Source organism: Eurytemora carolleeae, unplaced genomic scaffold (genome assembly GCF_000591075.1).
Source record: "Eurytemora carolleeae unplaced genomic scaffold, Eaff_2.0 scaffold436, whole genome shotgun sequence".
Taxonomy (NCBI): domain Eukaryota; kingdom Metazoa; phylum Arthropoda; class Copepoda; order Calanoida; family Temoridae; genus Eurytemora; species Eurytemora carolleeae.
In genome coordinates, this window is record NW_019396359.1 from 128,619 (window position 1) to 151,901 (window position 23,283).

At 31.7% G+C, this 23,283-nt stretch overlaps 3 protein-coding genes across 12 annotated transcripts; all 3 read right to left on the reverse strand.

The window, feature by feature from the left end:
- Positions 1 to 1,010: 1,010 nt before the first annotated feature.
- Positions 1,011 to 6,550, reverse strand: LOC111701686 (uncharacterized). Its single transcript, XM_023473086.1, has 7 exons — positions 6,495 to 6,550; positions 5,540 to 6,048; positions 4,187 to 4,448; positions 4,010 to 4,126; positions 3,102 to 3,531; positions 2,629 to 2,841; positions 1,011 to 1,606 (listed from the first exon to the last, which is right to left on the reverse strand). Exons 2-7 carry the CDS (start codon positions 5,848 to 5,850, stop codon positions 1,437 to 1,439), a joined length of 1,503 nt encoding a protein of 500 aa, XP_023328854.1. The 5' UTR covers positions 5,851 to 6,048; positions 6,495 to 6,550; the 3' UTR covers positions 1,011 to 1,436.
- On the reverse strand, positions 6,547 to 14,110 carry LOC111701685 (uncharacterized). Of its 4 annotated transcripts, XM_023473084.1 has the most exons (11): positions 14,010 to 14,110; positions 13,407 to 13,632; positions 12,854 to 13,121; positions 11,545 to 11,679; positions 10,698 to 11,029; positions 9,736 to 10,000; positions 8,877 to 8,987; positions 8,683 to 8,817; positions 8,121 to 8,637; positions 7,421 to 7,594; positions 6,547 to 7,005 (listed from the first exon to the last, which is right to left on the reverse strand). In XM_023473084.1, the coding sequence occupies exons 2-11, from the start codon at positions 13,508 to 13,510 to the stop codon at positions 6,803 to 6,805; spliced, it is 2,244 nt and encodes a 747-aa protein (XP_023328852.1). In that variant the 5' UTR covers positions 13,511 to 13,632; positions 14,010 to 14,110; the 3' UTR covers positions 6,547 to 6,802. The 4 variants fall into 4 exon arrangements, with proteins under 4 accessions (XP_023328852.1, XP_023328853.1, XP_023328849.1 ...); XM_023473085.1 differs by having other exon boundaries at positions 8,121 to 8,817; positions 12,854 to 13,127; positions 13,408 to 13,632; XM_023473081.1 differs by having other exon boundaries at positions 8,121 to 8,817.
- A 176-nt stretch (positions 14,111 to 14,286) lies between these two features.
- LOC111701687 (uncharacterized) lies at positions 14,287 to 19,985 on the reverse strand. 7 transcript variants are annotated; one of them, XR_002765250.1, is made up of 12 exons: positions 19,832 to 19,985; positions 19,636 to 19,668; positions 19,203 to 19,268; positions 18,827 to 18,895; positions 18,305 to 18,381; positions 17,783 to 17,869; positions 17,383 to 17,607; positions 16,610 to 16,690; positions 15,864 to 15,915; positions 15,176 to 15,293; positions 14,979 to 15,017; positions 14,287 to 14,778 (listed from the first exon to the last, which is right to left on the reverse strand). XR_002765250.1 is itself a non-coding variant. In XM_023473091.1 (11 exons), exons 1-10 carry the CDS (start codon positions 19,922 to 19,924, stop codon positions 15,207 to 15,209), a joined length of 870 nt encoding a protein of 289 aa, XP_023328859.1. In that variant the 5' UTR covers positions 19,925 to 19,985; the 3' UTR covers positions 14,287 to 15,010; positions 15,176 to 15,206. The 7 variants fall into 7 exon arrangements, 5 of the variants coding, with proteins under 5 accessions (XP_023328859.1, XP_023328856.1, XP_023328857.1 ...); XR_002765249.1 differs by having other exon boundaries at positions 14,979 to 15,029; positions 15,171 to 15,293; XM_023473091.1 differs by having other exon boundaries at positions 14,287 to 15,010.
- Positions 19,986 to 23,283: the final 3,298 nt, after the last annotated feature.

Consider the following 23,283-nt stretch of genomic DNA (forward strand, 5'->3'; position numbering starts at 1 on the left):
AGTTCTTTGTATTTTTTCTTGCTGGGTAGGTCGGATGTACACTCCCAAGAAACCAAAGGATGTCCTAAGGTCGTCATGAGGACATAAATAATTACCAGTGGGACGTCCGGCGACGTCATATTTTAGGTGTTGAGGACGTTTCACGCAATGATTCTTACATCCTCACGACCTAATTTTCGAAGTCAAAATGACATCAAATGGCATCTAAATGACCAAACTTTTGACTTCCAAATGACCAAAGTTTTGACGTCCAAATGACCAAAGTTTTGACGTCCAAATGACCATACTAGTCATATATTTATCCTACATTTAACCACTGAACAGAGCTTAATTTATTCTATTTGTACTGCTACCCTTTAAGCCCCCCCCCCCCGGTATTACATTTACACCATGACTGTCCTCCTATTATTGCTAGTATTAAACATTAGACAAAATGAACATTTCAATAAAATAAATGTTCAGTTGGCTAAATTAGCAATTGTGTAAATTTCCTTAGCAAATTATGATTTCTAAGATTTACTTTTTTTGTTCAAATGTTCGAAATTATGTTCATTTAGAATATATTTTGTTTGAAAAATAGCTTCCAGATAACAAATTCCAAGATAGTGGAATTATCCATACACAAGTTGGTAACAAAGAAAGCCACAGAATCTTACTTCATAATTGATTTTCAAAGCGCATTAGGTGAGCTTGAAAAATGTAAATGTTTTTTGCGTTATATATGAATTTTAAATCTATTAAGAAAAAAAGGAAAAGTCAACAAAATTGTCTTCTAAAAAATAAGATAGTTAAGTTAACATTGAAAAACCATTAACAAAAGTTGAGAATATTCAAAATATATTTATTGTTAAAATGTGTGCTTTAGCACTAACAGAACACATACATGTATAAAATATGATTTTTATACTAATATGTATAGAACTATCTTTGATGACTTATAACTAATAAATATCCATAAATCATGATTATTTTTTAAGAACTGATAAAATATTTTCTGGCAAAGATTTTCGTTAATCTTTTTAAATGTGTGATTTCTTAATTTTTGAATCTCATTTCAGCAACATTGATTTAATGGTCTAATTAGTCACCATGCGATTTACTAGTGGATTTCTGATAGTACAGTACAGTTAACATCATAGTTTATGCTTGAATGGAAGGTACTCTTGTGTAGTAGTTCAGGCACTTAGTAATTTGATCAGTAATTTTAATATAACCCTTCTTTTTAGTCTACGGGGAGGGGGGAGGGGGATAATTTAAAGATTGTGTTACCGTACAAGCAGAACGATAATAACAGCATATTCTACAACATGGAATACAGATACTCCAGGATTAAAAAGAATGAGTTGTTTTACATTTGCTTTGAGAATTTGTTCGGGAACTTTAACTGTAGATATTGCACAATATACTACTTCATGCTCTCAACCCATTCGATCCTTCTAAATACTTTCTATAATGTGAGAATTCTCTTCAAGAACTTGTTCCAGCTTCCTTGGGGTGTAGACGTCTTTAAGAACTCTTGGTAGGTGACTGATGATCTCTTCCAGTGAAATTCCATTTTCACTATTTCTCCCATTTAAATATCTGAGAACCCAGTCAATAAGCCAATCTGAAAATAATATTTTACGATAAAATTATTGAGAGTTCCTTTGGCAAAAGTATTAAATTTCCTAATATTGTTTTTATGAAGTGGACTTTTTGTTATATAGTTCAACTAGCCTTAGAGGGCGCTTCGCGCCCATCTTCTAAATTAATTGTGAACATGTTCTCTTTGTGTACATCGTAAAACAAAACAAAAATAATTCGCGGATTTTCACAAAAAATTTCGCGGATTTTCAAAATTTTTAAAAATTTAATGACGATCGAATTTTGATAGAGACAAATATTTGAAATTTTGATTTTTCATAAACCTTCCCTGGGGTCCCTAGATGTCCCACAAAAAATTTGGGCCCGATCGGTTCAGCCGTTTTGACGTTTATTGGATACAAACAGACAGACAGACAGACAGACAAACAGACAAGCCAAATTTATATATAGACTAGAAATTCAAGGCGCTTCGCGCCCTTCTTTCTAGCCTTAGAGGGCGCTTCGCGCCCATCTTCTAAATTAATTGTAAACATGTTCTCTTTGTGTACATCGTAAAACAAAACAAAAATAATTCGCGGATTTTCACAAAAAATTTCGCGGATTTTCAAAATTTTTAAAAATTTAATGACGATCGAATTTTGATGGAGACAAATATTTGAAATTTTGATTTTTCATAAACCTTCCCTGGGGTCCCTAGATGTCCCACAAAAAATTTGGGCCCGATCGGTTCAGCCGTTTTGACGTTTATTGGATACAAACAGACAAACAGACAGACAAACAGACAAGCCAAATTTATATATAGATGAACTGGAGACACAATTGTGAAGTGTATACTGTATATGGACAAATATAAATTAATTTAAAAAATTATTTTATAAGTTACTATGTAAACTATTTGCTTTGTAACAACATCAAATAGAATTAAGGAAAATGTTAATTGAAGAAAGGCTGTCAAATCCTCTTAATAATTTTCAAAATCTTGATTGCATTTAAAAATGTAAAAAATGAAATTCCCATACTAAGTCTTGAATATACCACTCTTACCTCTTAACTCGTCTTCCTGTTGATAAATTAGTCGAAAGCAACCTTTTTTTTGATTTATAATGTGAGAATTATCCTCAAGAACTTTTTCCAAAGTGTTTAAGTTATAAACACTTTTCAGATTTTTAGGTAATTGTTTGTGGATTCCTTTCAGTGTTGTTCCTCGACCCTGATTCCTTCCCTTTAAGTAACTCTGAATCCAGGCAATAAATTCACCTAAAATCAGTATAATGAAACATACAAATTAATAACATTGCCCCCCCCCCCCCATCCCCGGTGCTCATTTACGAGTTTTACATGGGTCTAAGTTATTATATTATTTAAGAATCCATTCATTCCGACAAGGATCAAATTATGATTCTCCTCATTATGTTACAAAAACTTAAAAATTAAAAAAAAAACTGTTTGCATTTAAAGGCATCAATTGTAGAAATGTAAAAAAGGAATTTCTCAATTAAATTTTGAACACTAATTACCTTTAGACTTATCTTCCTGGGGTATAGTAGTGATTGGAGCAGATGCAGATGACATCATTGGGCAGACATCCTCCATATCAATCTCATCATCCTCATCATATTCATCATTATCATCAGAGAGTTGAACCTGGTTAAGGAGCTGATCATTATCCAGGATAGAGCTTGTCTCGTTTTCCATGAATGAAGATTTTGACGTCTGAATACCTTCACCAAGAATTTTCTTGTCATTTAAAGCTTGGCTATTGGTTTCAACAAAATCCATCATGAGCTTCATATATTTAGAATCCGCTTTACCCTCTACAGTTAAAAGCTGTTCATTCTCAATTTTTATTCCAAGGATGTCAGCTTTGACTTCTATAGAATTCATGCATCTAAGTCTCAAGTCAACAAGGGCTTCACATCCATTAGGAAGATCTAGTAAACTTTCATTCTAAAAGTAAGACAAAAGTAATAAACAGATGCAAGTAAGCTGAAAATCTGACCAATGACAGATAAGTGAATGAGTTGTTCAACTCATTTAATTCAAAAGTTGATATTCTTTGAATAAAGTTTAGGTAACCAAGATTGATTATTGATTAATTGATTAAGTATCTACAGAAAACTCTAGTCTTTATAGCTTTTACTTTGTTGTTGTCTGATAGTTTAGTTCTTCTTCCGGATTCAACCAATGAAAGCTTTGTTAAATGGAAACTGAGATTAATTAGAAGCTACGCAAATTGCATTGCAGGAAGAATGAGTAACTGATTTAGTACAAAATTACTTCAGTTGCCATTGTTAGGCTGTAGGGAATTGTAGATTAAAGCTGGAGATACTAATCTAGCAAAACTTTTTCAAAATGCAAAAACAATTAAATTATTTTTTAAAAATCTTAGTTTTAAAACATCTATGATATGGTATTTTATATTTACCTCCAGTTTGAGACATTCCTTGGATCCAAATTTAAACGTAAGAGAAGACTCCATGTTGTCTGTAGAGGGTTTTGCTACAATTCTGAGGATATAAACAGAGTTTCCCTTCATAACAACCTGTTTAAAATAGCTATTTATCAAACTATCTATTATGATTACTTAAATCAATCTCAATACCTGATGTTTGTTAATAAGAGAGTTTTTTCCACCCTGTGAACTTTTCGACTGCCCTATGTTGGACGCCAGTTTGAGAAGGTTGCCTCCAATATCAGGGCTTGATACAACACTAACGATATCACTTGAGTCAACCAGAAATAAAGGACTTTTATTCAGAAGTATTCTCAGGTCGTTGGACTCAAGGTTGTGTAGCATCACAGAAAAGTTGGAGTGAAGAGATGACAATCGTGTGTCCCCACTTTTCATCAAAGTTTGATACAATCTAAGTGCCATGAATGTTTTTTAACAATTTTTTTACCAAATAGATGGTAATAATTAAGCATTCTTGTAAACACTCATTTTATTTCGTAAGTGCCATGAATGTAATTATTCATAAAAAAATAGGCACACAATGTCAATCAAGAGTTACAGGGGAAATTAGTTCCAAAACTAACACTTGGACCATTTCTAACACTGAGTGTTAGAAATGGGCAAAATCTGCAAAGTTATCTTTTTCAAGAGAATATATCGTTAAATCCAAGACGAGTAAAACAAACTTACTCCATGTATTTAAAAAAAAAATAGCTAAAAATATATATTGAAACAATATATGTCAATTTTAAACTAATAATAAGGTATGAGAATTAGTTTTTGATGATTCTTGATTTCATTTTCGAAAATATCCCTATTCATAAAAACAATTACCGGATTTCGCGTTTTCGGAACATATCCTGGTTTTACGACAATTATCGGAATTCATATCAATGTCAATTTTTAGGCATTTAATCACTACTTACGTAACAAAACAAGATTTTTGATAAGGTAAAATATAAACAATAGAAAATAAAAACAAACTGTTCTTTTATAATTTAAGAATCATTACAGCATTGAGAAATCAAAATATTAATATCAGTTGTTCTTACAATATAAATTTTACTAGAAATGTGGAAAACTGTTTGTTTAAAATGCTTGAAAATAAATCATCGATATTCTCTAATTTAACAGATAAAATATGGAAACTTAGATTCTAGAAATAATTCAGAAGTTAATTTAGTCTGCATAAGATAATGTTTGTTTTCAGTGATTTATTTTGTAAGTTATGAAAGCGAGTTTTGTTTTGAATTGCGGATTATATTCAAAAACGGGAAAGTGGGGTTTGTCTCGAAAACGCGACAATGTTTCAACTTCAGGATATGTTCAAAAATGGAAAACCTGACATTGTCTTGAAAACGGTCAAGAGATTTAATATAAAAAGAACTCCTATTATAATCTTGATTTAAAACAAAAGTTTAAAATTGGGAATTGTTGTCCTCGTCATATTAAATAAAATGTTGGTTATAGTTGTTAAATAAAGTTAAATAATGTCATTCTTTCCTAAAGAGAAGCACGTTATTCTCCTTAGATTCTAATATTGCAGAGTCAGAAGAAGCCATTTCTTTCACAATTTGAGAGTAGAGTTTGGGTTTAGAGGAACAATTCGCTTTCATTTCTGTGTTAATCTTTTTTGAAAATGCCATTTTCACATTTCCATAACCAAACGGATGTATTTCTGGATTTAACAGTAGATTAGTTGAGTTCAAAATGCGGTGAGGTTCCCCTGGACATTGAACAGGTAATTGATCAATTTCCGACACCTTCTTAAAACTTTCCCTAGAAATGAAAACAAATTGGGATACAATATTCATTCAAACCAACAAAGTGATTCATTTATATACAGAGAGTTAAGTTTTTGGGAGCCATATTCGACACTTTTACTGCTCTTTGGATCCCGTTTTCATCTCTGTTTTTGGGAGCCATATTCGACACTTTTACTGCTCTTTGGATCCCGTTTTCATCTCTGTTTTTGACTTAGATCTGGAATCCAGTGATCAGCTTATTGTTAGCTAGAAGTATTTAAACTATGTAAAGTGTACAGCTAGATAAACTGGTTGTACGAATTGTACATAGTTAAACTAATTCTTGCTCTTAATTAACATCAATATTAAATATCTTTAAACTTAGGCTTTGTAAATTGAAATAATTAAAAGATGAAAAAAAGATACCCAAACAAAGATACCCAACAAGAAGTGAAGATGAAAACATGGATTGAGGAATGAACTTTTGAATTATAGTATAAGAAATTCTTTTAGTTAATTATGTTCCCCAAATCAATAAGAAACCCCCCCCCACAAAAAAAATGTGTGCTCTTGACAGCATCTTTAGTTGACTAGTGAGGAAGAAAATGATTTTTAAAAGGAATTTTTGCTAAAACTAAGATTACCCTTTGTAATCATTATTCATCAACAATTTCACATGTTTGTTCCATTTCATAAATGAAGCAAAACATTACCTGTATCCTACAATGTTGGTACTTGGTTTACCCGTTACAAATTGCCATGTTATTCTAAAAAATTAATTCTTTTAACCGACAAATTTGGGATAATGTGCACATTCAATAATTAATATTAATCAGGCACAATCAGTAAATCACAGTTGCATTAAGTACAAAACTATATAAAAGTATACTGAAATTTTTGCATTTTGTGCATAGATATACTCTTCATAAATCACAATTTTAAAGATTAATAAAAAAACTAATTTGATGATTTAAAAAGAATGTTTTTTAATTTACTATTTATATAGATAGCCAGTTATTGCTTATTGCTGAATGCTGATCAACTGAATGGAAATGTCGTCTTTTCTAAACATATCTGTATTGTTTGCTATCACCCTGTTAAGACCAGTTAACCCAATTGGTACCAGGGGATTATCTCTATTAAGGAACTTAATAACATTCTTCAATGTATCCTTTCCATTCTTATTTAGTAGATATGCCTGAATTCGATAGACCATCATGTTTCCTAAAATATTTATAATTTTTTCAAATCTAATTTTAAATAACTCATAGTTTAATATTTAAATTTGAACCCAATGCAATATCCAAAGAGAATCTTCGAAAGTAGAAAGGTCTGAAAGGACATTGATAAAGATCGGGAAAAATAACGTCAAAAGATTAAAAATCTTACAGCAGAGGTGTGTATTTTTCAGAAATTTGGGGAAAAGAAAGAAAAATCATCAATTGGCAACATTTTACATTTTTTGTCCAAAATTTTACTCTTGATTTCCCCTAAAAATATTGTATCTTGTGGAGAAAAAAAATATTTTCAAAAGGGAGAAGAAAATTATTTTTCGAGAAAATGAACATCCCTGTCTTACAGCTGAAAGAGAAAAACTGATCTAAGTTTATTAAAATTAAAAAGAAAAAACGTTTCTCACCTTTCTCTATTTTTTCTTTCGTCTTTTGGATTTGCAATCTCTCCTGGGTTATCTGCTTTATCTTTGTTCGAGTGAGTTTAATTCTTAGATGACTTGGAATTTCAGAAAATATCTTCTTGAACGGAGAAACTCGACAGAAGTTCATGTGATTAAATATCCAATCATTTAGTTCATCTAAAAAAAATAAAGGTTAAGACTCCTAAAATGTAGCATATTCTGGGAAAAGTATGGTGAATGGGAGGGCCGGGGAGGGTTTGGTGAGAAGATCGCTTCCCCCCCCCCTTTCCGTCCCCAAAAAAATATCAGGAATTGGTGTTTTTGCTTAGTCAGATGCAACTCATGAATAAACAATTTAATAGAGTTCGGAAAAAAAGAGAGGAAGATCTTCTCAGTTCAATGCAGTACAGAGTTCGGAAAAAAGCAAGATTCTCTAAAAAAGGTTGTTTCTTGTAAAATGGCGTAATACAAGAACATCCAAAAAATCTTTTCTTTTTATTTTCAAAATTAGCCGAAATATGATTGAAAGATGTACGAACAAGAAGAAAATGAAGAAAAAGAAAAATTGAAATCTCAAAATATTTTTATTTGGTTTCATATAAATATTTAAAAATATTGTAAAAATTAATTAAAATAAATTATTAAAGTTAAAAATGGTGAATGGGATGGGGGGGGATGATTTTAATTAAGATGACATTTTTACCTATTGGATCATCGTTTGCTGGAATTGTTATTATTGGAGTATAAACATCAGATACCATCGGACAAATCTTATCATCAATATCAGTATTATTTCCATTTGATGCAGTAATTTTAGGTGTATATGAATTTGATGTCATGAAATTGTTACCATCATCTTCATCTTCGTACTTTGATATGGTAGTGATAGGTGTATCTGAAGATGATACCATGGGAGCAATATCTTCATCATCAATATTATCACAAGAAAGAGGAGTCAGGTTATCTTGGTCTTCACTTGATCGAGATGCAACCCATTGATAAAACCGCAAACAATCATCCTCTAATGCAGCCTCTTCTGTTTTAGTAGCTTCTAACGGCAACACAGCAGCTTCTAATTTAGCAGCAACGCTTTCAGCAGCTTCTTGAACAGAAGCTTTTATTGCATCAGCTTCTTTTTTCGTCAATAGATTCTCCGCCAGCTTGCTGGATATTGAACTGAGATAGGTTTGATCCTGAAAACCTTCTTCAAGGAGGACAACCTTGTCCTTCAAGTATATTGTCAGGACGCTTGCAATCAGGACAACCTTGTCCTTCAAGTATATTGTCAGGACGCTTGCAATCACATTTGATGATTTTAACTCCAGTTTTATATCAGCAAAGCATTCAGGTCTAGTCATCAAAGATCTCTTTCTTGACAGTTCAGCAGAACTCACATTCAGCTAAACATACATAAATTGATAACTTTATTTAACTAGTTTTTTAGTGCTGTAGTGAATACCTTTATCTGAGGAGCCATTCGACCTCCAAACTGAAGAGTAACACAATCTTTGTTCATATACAGTGATGCTCCAATTTTGTAAATGTAAACAGACTCTTCCTCAAAAGTAATCTGAAATTTGTTCATGATTAAGAACTGGACATGAATAATGATCTTTTTACTATTCAAAAATCTAGTTTACACGAAAATTTATCCTTTCTTAAGTTAAAAACTGGAAAATAAATGGTTAAAGATCTCAAAGTAATCTAAAATCCTTTATTAATTCCGCATTAGCAACATATCATATTTTTCTGCGTGATATGCAATGCATGTGGTCCTAAATAGGATCAAAAATATAGGTTCATTTCAAAACCTGGAACTCTATATCTCAAGGGAGCTTGGACTGTTGCAGAAAACGAAAATTCCCGCGTCTTAAAATTGGGCACACTTAGAACCTTACTCATCCGACAAGAAAAATATAATATCACTAACGTTATAAATTTGTTGTTAATTAAAGGGACTGTAAGCGTAATTTCAAGTGACCCTCCATGCAAAAATGGCAATGCCATATTTACAATGGTGCCCTTGGAGCCTTATTCTGATAAAAAATGTGAAAGATACCATCGTTTTCCTAACTCGTAAAGTATTAATTCTGATAATTTCTCCGTTGCTACTTATCAGCAAGAAATGTGCAAGTCACTATTGCAGAGAAACCTCAAATATAAATAAATAGTTCTAAAAAACAAAAAAATGGATATACCTAATTTATACTTGATCAGAAAAGCTTTTAAGTGTATCGTTTTGTAAATCAGGCATTGCCATCTTTGCATGGAGGGTCACTTAAACATTACGCTTAGTCCTTTTAATATATGTATTATACCTGGTTTTTGTTGATAGAATGACATTTTGCAGGATTCTGTAAGGTCGACGGTGGAATAAATGCATTGGAAGCTAGTCGAAGGAGATCTAACCCTACTTCTGGACGAAATGCAATGCGTGCATTTTCTTTGTAGTCAAAAGTGAAGAGATAACTAAAGAGTAGAATAATCTTTAGGTCACAAGTATCAATCTTGCTTGACTTAGGACAAACCAGAGCATGAAGACGGTTCAAATTTTTCTCTGACCTTCTGAGTGCAATCAATGTTCTAAATCAACAAAAATTAAATATATAATCATGTAAATGAAATTATAGATAAATTTTGCCAAATGAATGAAATGCCACAGAAAGGAGACTTGGAATATTATGATGGCCTACTAAAAAAATAAAACAGCATTGAACTTGTCAAAATTACAAATATTTCATGAATTTTTAAGATATTTTCTAAAAAGGGCTTTACTTACATGGCTTGATTAAATATGCATTTCCAAAACCGGTGTAACAAATATTGATGGGCAATAACTTTGTTTTTGAAAACTTTTAAGGATTTTGGACTTTTAAAATGATTCACACAAAACCCGTTTAGCAAATACTGATGGGCAATAAAGGAGGCGTTGCATCAATGACATTTTTCAATATCTCAGTAAATAATGGTGCTAGCCGGTTCTACTTTTGCATGTATACTCATCTGATGCTCTAGGAACAGGATATGAGATCAAATCTTCAATGTCTCCGTTCGGAGACCGGAGATATGGTATAAGGTACCTCCGAGCGAAATTTTTTGTAAAAATCCGCGAATTATTTTTGTTTTGTTTTACGATGTACACAAAGAGAACATGTTCACAATTAATTTAGGAGATGGGCGCGAAGCGCCCTCTAAGGCTAGAAAGAAGGGCGCGAAGCGCCTTGAATTTCTAGTACCTATAGACCTCACTAGAAACAACTTCATTTTATTTAATTCTTTCCTGAAAACAATAACATTTCTAAGTTGAAGGGGTAAACCCTTCCAACTTTCCGTTTCCACTTCTTGACTTGTTTTTTTGACCTTCTTTTCTACTTTCGGCTCAGACATGACTGTGGGAGTGATTTCCTCAGTTTTCTTGTTCAGATATTTGGCTTTAAATTTAAGCACGAGATTATTATAGTTCGGATCCTCTCTTCCTTGTTTCAGCAAGGTTTCTTCATTCTCTACACGGATCCCCAGGATGTCAGTGATCACTTCTGTTGAGTTTATGATCTGAAGTCTGAGATCTACAAGAGCCAGAGATCCATTTGCAAATCCCCACTTACATTCATTCTTAAAAATAATAAATAGAAAAATCATATATTTCCCTCAAAGAATGAACCGTGAAAAAAATGTCCACTTCGCACAACCATACTTTTTATCTTCGAAATAAAATATTATGATAGGGGGTGGCTGACATTTTAAGCAAAGTTATATTTCGAGGATAAATTTTACATGAAAACAAGGTAATATTGGGTAAGAACAAAAAGGAGCATTTTTGGGCGAAGTTATAGCTGAAAATAAGTAAGTAGGTATAGTAGAGGTATATTAGAACTGAATTAGTAAAAAAAGTGAATAAAAACTAAGTTTCTAATTCTGGGTAGGGAAATCAAGGGTTCAAATTTTCGTTATTTTTTAGTTAGAAACTGAAATTTGTGTTACAACTTTACACTGCAATAGATATTTGAATGTTTTTTTCTTAATATAGACTCAGGAGATATACTACAGTGGGAAAAAAACGAGTAAATTTTTTTTGATACACCCTACTGATTAACATAATAATTAACTTTAAACAATTATCTAAATACCTTGAGTTTTAGACAATGTTTAGAGCCGAACTTGAAGGTTAGACTAGGTTCTATCACATCGGACGGAGTTGTTCCGACAGTAGATAGAGTTGCACCAATGTTAAAGATATATATAGAGTTCCCTTTCGTTCTGACCTACAAATTTATACATTTTATAAAAAAAAAATTCTGCGAGAAAATTTGAATGTGTCACAAAATAAATTGAAATCAATCAGTACAGTACAGTACAGTACAGTACAGTACAGTACAGTACAGCAGTACAGTACAGTACAGTACAGTACAGTACAGTACAGTACAGTACAGTACAGTACAGTACAGTACAGTACAGTACAGTACAGTACAGTACAGTAAAGTACAGTACAGTACAGTACAGTAAAGTACAGTACAGTACAGTACAACTTTATAATCTGTCTGTGCAATTTTCTCATTGCTGGTTCCAGGCAACGTGTAAAACTTTTTAATTTTTTATGCCAAACTATTTTGATAAAAAACCCAAATTTCTTAATCATGATTTATTCTACCTACATCCACTTCCATGTTTACCGACCGTTCCCTTTCCATGCTAAAACGAAGCAGCGGATACTTCTTGCTCCTTTCAAAGATACTGTTAAATCAGTGTTTGTTTAGACATTTAATGGTAAATATGAGAGAGACAATGTCAAGAAATCAAACAATGTTGAATAGTAAAAATTATTAAATTACTTAAGTTAATAGGTATTTAATTCAAAAAGGTAATATTATGAAGGGGAAACGGATAGTAAACAAAATTAAGAGCTAAAACCATAATTCATTACAATAACAAATATCTATATAATAATACAAGACATATGTATATATATATGTTGAGTATAGCCGGCCAAACGGCTGGACCGATTAGGCTGAAATTTTGTGTGGCAGGGGAGGCTAAAAAATTAGATTTTATATATATATATATATTTTCAAATTTTGTTTCCACGGGCAACGCCGGGCCCTTTAGCTAGTATTTAATATTTATTTACAACTACTTAACAGGGAAGTTAAAGGAACTTTATTTTACTAAGTGTTCCGTAAGACCAATTTTGCCTACAACACATCCAGAGCACAGTGAGGCATGTTTTCTATGCAAAAGAAACCCTTAATTAAGTAAAAATTTAAATTTCTCGAAAAAGTAGTTGTAACAATTATATTGTCTTTTCAGATGAAAATGCACGAATTTTTTCACGAACAATTCGCAGAGCGCGTGGTTAATTTACTTTATTGTCTCATGGGACGTACAGCAACTTAACTTTCCATCATAGGTCGTTAATGTTGGTCAAAAGGCGGTATATACCTGACTGTTGTTGATAAGAGAATAGTTTCCAAGTCTTGAGCTTGATGTCTGTTCAACATTAGTCGCTAGTTTGAGCAGGCTTCTTCCAGATTCAGGAGTAAACAAGATACTAACCATATCCTTCTCATCAATACGAAACAGAGAACTTTCAATCAGAAGGATTCTAAGATCTTTAAGGTTCAGGTTCTCCAGGTTCAGTAGAAGCTTAGCATGCAGTGAGTACAGACTTTTATTTTTTTCACCGTTTTTCATCAAACTTCGGTAAATTCTTACCAGGATAACAAAAAAAAATAGAGACAAATATAATTCTCAACAAAATACTAATAAATGACATTTTTATCATGTGGGATTTAACAAAAAAATGTTTTGATGATCAATTGCGATATGAATAATAAATGTATAGTGAATGTAAACAGTAAACGACCACATTTCAAAATCAGTTTTTTAAAATTAATTTTAGACAAAATATATTTTAGTTTAGGTAGAAAATATTAATTAATTTTTTCGTCGGAAAAACAGGCTCTTTACAAACAAGCCAAACATTTTTTTGTCCCTGAAAAATATGAAGTTCTTTGATGAATCATCAGTGTACACAATTCTCGGCAGCTCTGCGAGTTTGGGCGAAGTCATTTTCATTGTTTTCATTTTCCCAGACATCACAGTTTTCTGTTCGGAATTACGAAGATGATAATTATTAGTGTGATCCCGCCTTGCTATAAAGACTTCAAACTCAAAGCACAGATTTCATCCAGAAACTAATAGAGGTGATCATGAATTTTCTAAATGGGTATATAGATTAGAATGATATTGACCCATACTTGAGACTGATGGGTACTAATTTTATTTCGATCAGATAGTTATTTGATGAGTAAGAAAGGAAAACTGAAATATAGGATGTCTAGTTGAAAAAAGAGAATAGTTTTTATTTCACATGGTAACTAAAAAGACTACTTTAACAAAAGTGAAATAAGGACCCTAAATTTAATTACAATTAAGAACTTTACATTTTATCTGTCAAGTTAAATTTAGAAACTCATGAGAACTTTGGTAGCCAAGTTACAAAATGTGTGGACTTGTGTTTTTTTTTTTAATAAAGAAGACAATCGAACACCCCGCCTCCCCCCCCATACAATTTCATATCCCTTAAAGCAGTTACCTGTGACTAGATATATCACATTATCGGCTTCTTCTGCACGATTTTTTGTCCATTCTCATACTCATGTTCAAAATAAAATCTGAAAAATTAAACAATACTTTATTTCAAGTAAATAATATTAACATTTACTACGGCCACATAAAAAATACAACATTTCTTTCGTTATAAATAATAAATAAGAACGCTGCACTGATCTTACCCAAGAAGATTATTTTTAAAATTCAAAATCTAAAAATCTACTTATTTTGATTTTTCATCATCTTAAACAAATCACATGTAAACGCGATATGTATATATTTTATTACAAAAGGATAAAAATAATTGATAACTAATTATTTTTCAAACTCAGTCTCTTGACGCAGCAGCGCGGCGATGCGCGGGTAAAATTATGAAACTGGGACAACATCTTGCAAGGTTTTTTAATACTTTTTCCCTAATTCCCTAAGCTAATTATCCTGATAATCCTTTAGATTCGCCCAAACTTTTTTTCAAACCAAGAAAACATGAAAATGTTGATTCTCGTCCAAAATTAATGCGACTATGATAATAAATGAAGGAAAAAGGATGTACAATTTTTTTTTAAATGTTTTCCCCTCGTCCACTTTTTCCCAACGTTTTTATTCTCAATCTTGGCTTTAGGACTTGCTTTTTATGATAATGGAGAAACATTACATTATTCAAGGAATTATCACACAATGTAAATTGAATGTAAATTACAAATGCACGTATATATTGTTAAAATCACAAGCATAGATAGTTTAATAATTAACTAGAATTTGAAAATTTTCTAAAAATTTAATAAAATTAATTAAATAGTGTGAATATTTCGATTGATTGCTATAAAATGTTGGAAAAGGAAACTTCCTGAAATCAACTAATTACGGAAGATTTAAAGATAATAATGTCAAAACTTTTTTTAAAAAGAAATCAGGTCGAGAGAGCCTTTTAAATACTATGTTTTGGACTAACATTGCTCTTGTAATCCAAATAGTTTAATAGACCATGGCCGAATTTAAAGAATTTGAGCGGCGGTTTAAATTTAAGCCGTGGTTTAAATATGGCTGGTTCCAGTTAAAATTGTATCAAATGTTTCAAGATTTAAGCCGGCGCTTAATTTAAACTGGATTTTGGAGGATTTAAACCGCGGCTCAAATTCTTTAAATTCCATCTCAGTTTAATAAATAAATGCTAAAATGATTATTGAATGTTTTCAGATTCTTGTTCCTTCATCAGTTTTTCAATCTCCAGTTGCTCCTCTGTCTCCTTTCTTTGCTTCATTGAGTTCTACAGATCAAACATTAATATTATATCCAGGACGGGGGATAAAATAATTTTCTAACTCGAAACCAGTTTTGCGAAATCGGATCCAAGTGCAAAATATCAACCAAAAACGTCAAAAAAATCTTTTGCTCTCACAACTTAAATCTATAAGAGATATTATCGAATATGCCCATATCTCTGAATGGTTCATTAAGTTGTTGCATAAAAATAAGTGAAAAAGTAAGAAAAATAATTCGAAAATTCTTCCTCTGATACAAAATCAGTAAATCTTAAATAAATGTACATGACCTGGATTCGCATCTAAATTAAATGGATTCTGAGCACTGCAGTCGCAAAGATTGAAAATTTCTATAATATGTATATGACTTCCGGAAAATAGTTTACAATATATTTACGGCAGTGGATGAAGTTCGTAAAGCCTCAGTCAGATAAAAACTTTCCATTAAAAACTATGAAGGATAATGTTAGACATAGCAGTTAAAAACATCCTAGCGACGAAGTAACTGTTTTATCAAACAAAATTTTAAAAACATGAAATTAAACTAAAATATCAGCAATTTAATGTTTGAATTCCTTTTTTCTAGTTTCCATTCTCTCCGGTGGAAAGGTTATAGCTCTGGCAGGTCTAAAATAAAATGAAAAAAAACTGATTATTTTGTAAATATTTGTTGTGTCAAATATCAATAATAAAGTATACCAGAAGTCATTATATTTGGAAACTTGCAAATAATTATTATAAGGCATATAAACCGACTTTTTCCTCCGCCGTAGTTTTACAGGAGTTTGTGTTTACCTTGCAGTTGTATCAACCACAGGCTGTAGTATAGATACAGGCCAGGGTAGTTGGGGCTTCACGGCTTCGGGCACTGCCACTAGGGCATAACAGTATCATTGCACATGTCATGCTAAGTCTGTGATTCATGTACCCCGGAAGGGGGCATTGGGTCGCCTGGAGGGGTGGTTACCTGGTAACACTTGTGTTATTGAAGAGTCAAAATAGATGAATAGATCCACCATCTCATGTCTCGTATGAACCGGGATAAGTCTTAACCGTGGCTTTTTATCTGACGTTTTTTTTTACTTCAGGCGGAGTTTGGCAGAATAAAATCGCTGTCTTTTGCCTTGGTGTGAGTTTAAATTAGTTTTGTCGTGCAGTTGAGGCGGAGTTAACGCTCGTATTTAACTTGGCTTTGTATACGCCGTTTTTACCTTCGGTTGAATTTTGGTAGGAAATAAACAATATTTACCATCTTTCTCCTTTAAGTTTGAGTTTATATTTACATTAGTTTTGTTCGGCTCTTAAGGCGGCTTATGTTTACCTTGGCTTTGTATCCGCCGTCTCTTTCCTCCGGCGGAGTTGTGGCGGAGAGCAGGCAATCTTCAACAGAAATGACTGGTTCCTACGCAATTTAGGATCAATTTCACTGAACCTCTTAGATTTCAAGGCGCCCCTTTTGATAAAATGGTTCATTTTGGGTCTTTAAGCTATTGAAGACACTCCTTAAGGGATTGTATGGCTTAAAATAATCTAAAATTATTTTTTTTTCGTCGTTTTTGACAAATGAAATCCAAGAGGGGGGGGGGGTTATGTAAATAGATTAGGCTTTTTTGTCATGGTCTAATATTCTGTCAGACCTAAAATCTTGAAAACAATAATGATATATCGGCAATAAAATATTTATAAATATAAATATACCTCTTTTGGACCTTCCCCCCCCCCCCTTCTACGCCCCTGATGAAGAAAAAAAATTTGAATTTTTTTTCTGTCCCTTGTGGATTAAAAGAATATAGGTGCAAAGTTAGCACCATTTATCTCTGTTATTACAAGAGTTATTACAAACTCCAGGAGACTAGTGAGGTCCGTTAATCGCCCTAATTTCTTACTACATAATAAATAAAGTTTATTTTGCCAAAAAACGGAGTTAAATACATTAGTCAAAACTTCAAAAAGTGTGAAGTATAAATTATAATTTAACTCGTAATAAAATAAAAAGTGTGAAGTATAAATTATAATTTAACTCGTAATAAAATAAAAAGTGTGAAGTATAAATTATAATTTAACTCGTAATAAAATAAAAACTGTTAAACAAACCTAAATTTTTTATCCGATACTTCCGGCACGTAGAGAAACTCTCGCTGTCTTTTCTTCACATCCTGAGCTCTCAGGATAGATAGATATTCATCTATTAGATTAGACTCCAACAGATCTAGGTTCAGCAGAAACTGGTTTTGGTCTGGATTGGAGTTGGTTAAATCCGGTTTAGGTCGGAACCGTTTAACCGGACTTGAAACAATGTCGTCTTTGTATTCTTCAGGGCTGAAACACATAAATTGCAAACTAAGAATAACTATATTTTATAATTTTGTTAGAATATAATGAAGTTTTAAATGAAGAGTATAAAAACTAATCGAAGTCTCTGCAAATAAGTAACAAAATTCGCTTGATTAAAATAGCAAATATCAGGCAACAATTATTTTATTTTGAATCTTACCATTCAACATGATATGAGTCGACATGTCCTTTATAAAAATCATCGTTCTCCATATACTCTAGACCTACTCTCTCCTCCTCTACTTCACTACAAATATAAGTTAACATGTGCTTCATAAACTGTATTATTTTTTATTAATATAATCTAAACCAACTCTCGTGAGTGCCATTAACCATTCACAGCATTACCCTTAGAACCAACCAAACTCGAGGTTTTCCTATCTGTAAAGATTTTATCTTGTTTGAGCTGTAAAAAACCCTTTTACCAACTTTTTAGATAAATATGATAATTTATGTAAAAATGTAAAAAACTACGAAAACAAACTCGACGTGTTTCTTTCTGCAATGACACAAAATCAAGGACTAATTCTTGCTTATCTGTGCTAAATAAAACCTTATTGTGATATGTGTTCGACTATTATTAGAAAAAAACCAAGTTTTTTTTATTAAACTCTGGTCTAGAGTCTCCACCAAATTGTGTAGGATGTATTATTTTAAATGTAGTATAAGAAAAATACTAAACCTTTGTTCTGGAGAATGACTGATTGATTTGAAATCTTTCTTCAGTTTCTTTTTTGGAAGTTCAGTGGGTATTTGCTCCTACAAGATAAATTAAAAACTTTCAATAATTTCAATTTCCCCTGTTATGAAAGTATTTTCTTTATGCCAACTTTCAAGATATTTGAAGGAAAAACAGAAAAAGGGAAAGGGGTGTATACTATTCTTAATAATTTATCCCCCCCCTTCCTCTTTTTGAAAATAGTTTTGTCTAGAGTAACAGTTTTTTTGGATTATTCACTGAATTGTAGATTATGACTGATTTATAGGGGGGGGGGGGGGGGTTTATTGGGTAAAAAATATTTAACAGGATGAAAAAACTTGCCTTTAGATTTTAATTTTCACCCCCCCCCCCTTCCTCGATCAACAAAAAATCACATTCTCCCTTCCCGGGAATCCTTAAAATAATATATAAGAGATGGAAGAGAGGGAGGTATATTGTAACAATGTGTTTCCCTTAATAATAACAGCGGTTTAAAAAATGTACCTGCTTCTTGATAAACTGACCGGCCTCCAGATGACGGAGAAACTCACGGATTTTCTCCAGAAGATACAACTAGAAACAGAAATATGTTCGGTATTTTGTTGAAATTACACGCAAAAATATGAATTTTCAAACGACTTGAAGCGCTAAAAATATGAAAATATGAAGGTTAAACACTTGATTTTATGCAGCTAAAGTTTGGTCTAACATTTTTATTATAAAAATAATTTAGCAAGGAAATTAAGAAGTTTATAAACTGTCTTTTATGTCTCATCCTGTCAGGATAACCTTGTATAATAATTTATTACAATATTAACAAACTGAATTCATGATCTGAACCAAAATTAGAGTTTAAAAACCTTTTTTAATTTATGTTCACCTGCTGTTGGTTGTAGTAGAATATATACTCCTTCACTTTATTAATTTGAACTGTTAACTCATTATTCTACAAATATATATATTATTATATAAATGCAAAATTGTCAAATTTCAGTTTAATTGTAGATTTTGTTTTGAACAGACATAATTTAGTTTATCAAAAATAAACTTTTTGCTTTAAATCAATCACCATTAAAGCAATATTTTAAAGATAAAATTTTTCTGAGTAAAAGTCAAAACCTAAGCTCCAAAAATTCTGTAAATTTTCAATCGCCCCCTTCCTCCAGAGTTGCATCTAGGGTTTCAATCGAAATGGGGATATCGTTTGCAAAATTCATTTTGAGAAATTTTTAGGGAAAGTTTTTGTTCGCTGGAAACCCTAGTTGCGCCTCTTCCCAATGGATAGTAAGTCGTGAATGTTAATATATTTTTACCTCAGGTTCCTGCGTGAGTCTAAAATCCAAAATCTAGAAAAGAAAATTTAAAATCGGATGAATAAATATGCGCGAAAATATTTTGAAAAAAAATCTAAAAATTTAACCTAATTACGTAATTTACAAGATAAAGGTATATGTTTTACTTGTGATTATTCTTGAGTTTCTTGAATAATTTATGATTTGAATTTGTTACCTTGTGATTGTTGATGAGTATTTTGAGCTGATCTTGAATTTTGTAAACTTCATCCCGGAGAGTTTTAGGAACTATTGGAGGTATACCAGACATTATATTCTTGTAGAAAGGTTATCGCTAACTTCTTAGAAGAAATATAAAAATAAAAATTAATATATAAAAACAATATGCAAGGACGTGGACCCGAAAGTTAATCAGTTTTCCGCTAAGTTGTTCTCTGTATTAATTCGGTAAATTCATAGAGAACGATTACGTTCTCAAGGACGCACCCGCAAATTCTCTATTTTGCAGACCGAATTTTGCTCCTTCCAGCAAAATTTGCCTGGTCATGTCTTAAATACGTGATAATTAATTTTTCTTCTTAACACAAGGCTCAGCTTTGTCAGACTTTGATGATAGCTTCATTTACAATTTTTCTCTTTCAAACTTTTTATTGAAACAATAAAGGTACAGATCTGAGAAAAATATGTAATAATGATAAAAATACACGAATATTCATTTATATATTTACATACAAAATTACAATTAAAAAACAACAATCCGAAAAATTGTGCGAAGAAAATAGAATAGAAACAAGCGCGGTGGTTGCGCAGGTTGAAACAATACGCATGCGCAGTTTTAATTTAAATCCGTATCAATGGCCCTTCGATACTGCACAAGGAAAAATATTCTCTCTAAAATGAATAAATATTACTTTTTGAATTCCAATACACCGTTTTTAAAAACATAAAAATTGAATTTTTCCTCCTGAATGCTCCTCTCCCCTCCAGTTAAGTAAAACAGCTGATTATTACCAAATGCAATTCATAACTGTTCAACAAGATACTATTATAAAATTTAGGAAGTCAATTTTCAGATATAACATCAACCTCACATGTTGAAATCTTCCAGAAATTTTGTGAAAATTAATTTTACATGCTTCTGTGTACATTTTCTTTATATACGTTTCAGTATGCCATGCATGCAAAATGTATGGTATGGCAGCTTGCTTGATCTGGCTCAGAATCCAACATCATGCATTTTTCCTTTCATGAAATCATTTTTCCCTCAAATCACATTATCCTACATATTTATCTTTATTATGTATTCCTCTTTTTGGTTTTTTGTGTGTTAATATTGTACCATGAACATAAATTATACACTTTAAATAACAAAAAGAATTGGTCCAAAAATCGTACATTAGGAAATTACCCATATTTCAAGTGAACCCCATCCCAATTATGACAATTCCCGACGATTCACAAAGGTACCCTCGAAATCTTTATCTCATCAATAAGGAGGCAGATATCGTCGTTTGTTTTAGAGTTCGTATGTGTTTAATTTTGATACCCAAATTCGCTTTCCTGCAGGAGGAAATGCAGAAGTCACTTTTTAGAGAAATCACAAATGAAAACGATCAATTTTCTAAATTATAAACACATATATCAAATTCATGCTAGAACAGAAAATGCTTATAAAGGTGTCGGTAATTTTCTAGTATACGATTTTTGGACCCCCCCCCAGGCCCCCTCCCCCCCCTCNCGATCTAACATGATATGGGACATATCCCTGTAGTTGCCCACTGTTCTTAAATTTAAGACTTAGCTTTAAAACAGCAATTCGTTCTTTAAGTTTTTAATTTTCAAGGAGAAAAGTTCTTAATTTTCAAGGAGAAAAGTTCTTAATTTTCAAGGAGAAAAGTTCTTAGATTTTTCAGATGCTTTTTTAAAAAATTTCACCTGAAACAAAAATGTTCGACATTTTCATCAGAAGTCCTGTAAAACCAATAAAATATGATGAAGAGATTTTTGTTTTTGTACTTCATCAGATAGTTACTCTTACATTTTATTTAAAGTTCTGATTTCAATCCTCATACCTCCATCTGTATATATGTTTCCTTTTACATTTTAGTGTATCAGGTTCAGAAGATAGATAAGAATTCAATTTTTAAACGATATAAGTGGGGTTTTTGAGACTTTTTTCGAAAGGGATGTGTAATTATTAGCATATGTCAGAAAAAGTTAAATTTACTTATGAAGATTGTTTTTCAGTTGATTAATTAAGGAAAAATATAAAAAAGGATTTCCATTTCTTAAGTCACCTCATTTTTTAAAAAGATAAAATATTTTGTAACATTATCACTAAACTTTTTTTCACAATTTATTTTTAAATTAAAAATTCTTACCAAAATTTTAAAAAGAGCAGTGAATTGTTTCTCTGACTTGTACCTTCTTTTTGTCTTGTCTGCACTTCTGCAGTTTTCAGTTTTGCCATGGAATGTCTGACTCAACTGATTGAAGGTTCAGGTTCAAATATAAATTCATTGATTCTTACAGGTTGGAGAAAAAAAAATTCACTGCACTAAGCGGGGTTTGAAAATTCTGAGAATATTCATTGTCAGAATTCCGCCTTAATAAGGCAAATGGGAAAAGAAAGGTTAGGAAAGGAATGGATATTTTTGACACAAGAATTGTGGTTCTTGTAAGTTCCTTGTTTCTGGCAAGCGCAGGGGGCGGAGGGGGAGAAGCACAGAGAAACCCCTCCTTATCCTCACTATTATTTTCTTTTTTTTCTTCAACAGCTGACCAGGCTTGTTAATAATGAGTATATGTAAAGCTTCCAGAAGCAAAATCTGAATCCAACTAGGTAAAAAACCTCCATTCTCCAGGTTAATACAGCGTTGAAAGTTTAATGCAGGCCTTCAGAATGTTCCTTGTAGTTCCGTTAATATCTTTTCCATTTAAGTATTTCTATTTTACCATTTTCTATCTCTCACCCTTTATCTCTGAGTACTTTTAGAAGCGCCGAGCCAGCTATATGTTTACTGATAACTAAACGTTAAAACTATCTGTATTCTGTACTGTACAATAGTTCCAAGTTTACTGTTTAGATTAGGAAGGTATAAAGTACAATATTATGTTGAACATTTAAGTTGTTGCTTTAATGATATTTTTTAGCATATTTAAGATTCATATATTCTCTAAAGATGTTATACTTTTAAAGAAACTATTAAATTTTTGATGCGGGTTGCAGTATAGTTCAGGTTTCGAAAAATCTTACCAATGAAAGAGAATTTTTGAGGTGTCAAAGTAAGATGACTAACAAAAGCAGTTGCGATTTTCCTATGATTAAAAGAAGAAGAGTAACAAAGTATTCGATGGCTACAACAAACACAACAATGCTTATCTTAGCAAGAAAACTTAACAAAGTGATGTTTGACATCATAAAAAGAGAATTTAAACAAAAAATACAATTTTTTCATATTTTTCCAATTTTTGTAGTATTTCAAATAAATGTTCTTAAAAATTAAAAAATTTCGCGATTTCAAAAATTTAGAAAAATCTTAAATTTAAGAACAGCGTTCTTAATTTTTTGGAGTGCATTGGTCAACTATGTTTTAACTTAATTCAGGTTTTAACTCAATTCTGCATTTAACTTGGTCCTGTTTTAGAACTCAATTGTAGAAAATTTTA

Excerpts from the sequence above, each read along its gene's own strand:
- LOC111701686 (XM_023473086.1), bottom strand. The coding sequence starts at position 5,850 with ATGAATATTGTATCCCAATTTGTTTTCATTTCTAGGGAAAGTTTTAAG. Across the intron at positions 3,532-4,009 it reads AGGAATGTCTCAAACTGGAG|AATGAAAGTTTACTAGATCT; the intron begins GTAAATATAAAA and ends TCTTACTTTTAG. Across the intron at positions 1,607-2,628 it reads ACAGGAAGACGAGTTAAGAG|ATTGGCTTATTGACTGGGTT; the intron begins GTAAGAGTGGTA and ends TATTATTTTCAG.
- LOC111701685 (XM_023473081.1), bottom strand. The coding sequence starts at position 13,510 with ATGTCTGGGAAAATGAAAACAATGAAAATGACTTCGCCCAAACTCGCA. Across the intron at positions 13,122-13,406 it reads AAGAACTTCATATTTTTCAG|AATTTACCGAAGTTTGATGA; the intron begins GGACAAAAAAAT and ends TATCCTGGTAAG. Across the intron at positions 8,818-8,876 it reads GAATGGCTCCTCAGATAAAG|CTGAATGTGAGTTCTGCTGA; the intron begins GTATTCACTACA and ends ATGTATGTTTAG.
- LOC111701687 (XM_023473091.1), bottom strand. The coding sequence starts at position 19,924 with ATGTCTGGTATACCTCCAATAGTTCCTAAAACTCTCCGGGATGAAGTT. Across the intron at positions 18,382-18,826 it reads GTCAGTTTATCAAGAAGCAG|GAGCAAATACCCACTGAACT; the intron begins GTACATTTTTTA and ends TTTATCTTGTAG. Across the intron at positions 17,608-17,782 it reads GACTCATATCATGTTGAATG|CCCTGAAGAATACAAAGACG; the intron begins GTAAGATTCAAA and ends TATGTGTTTCAG.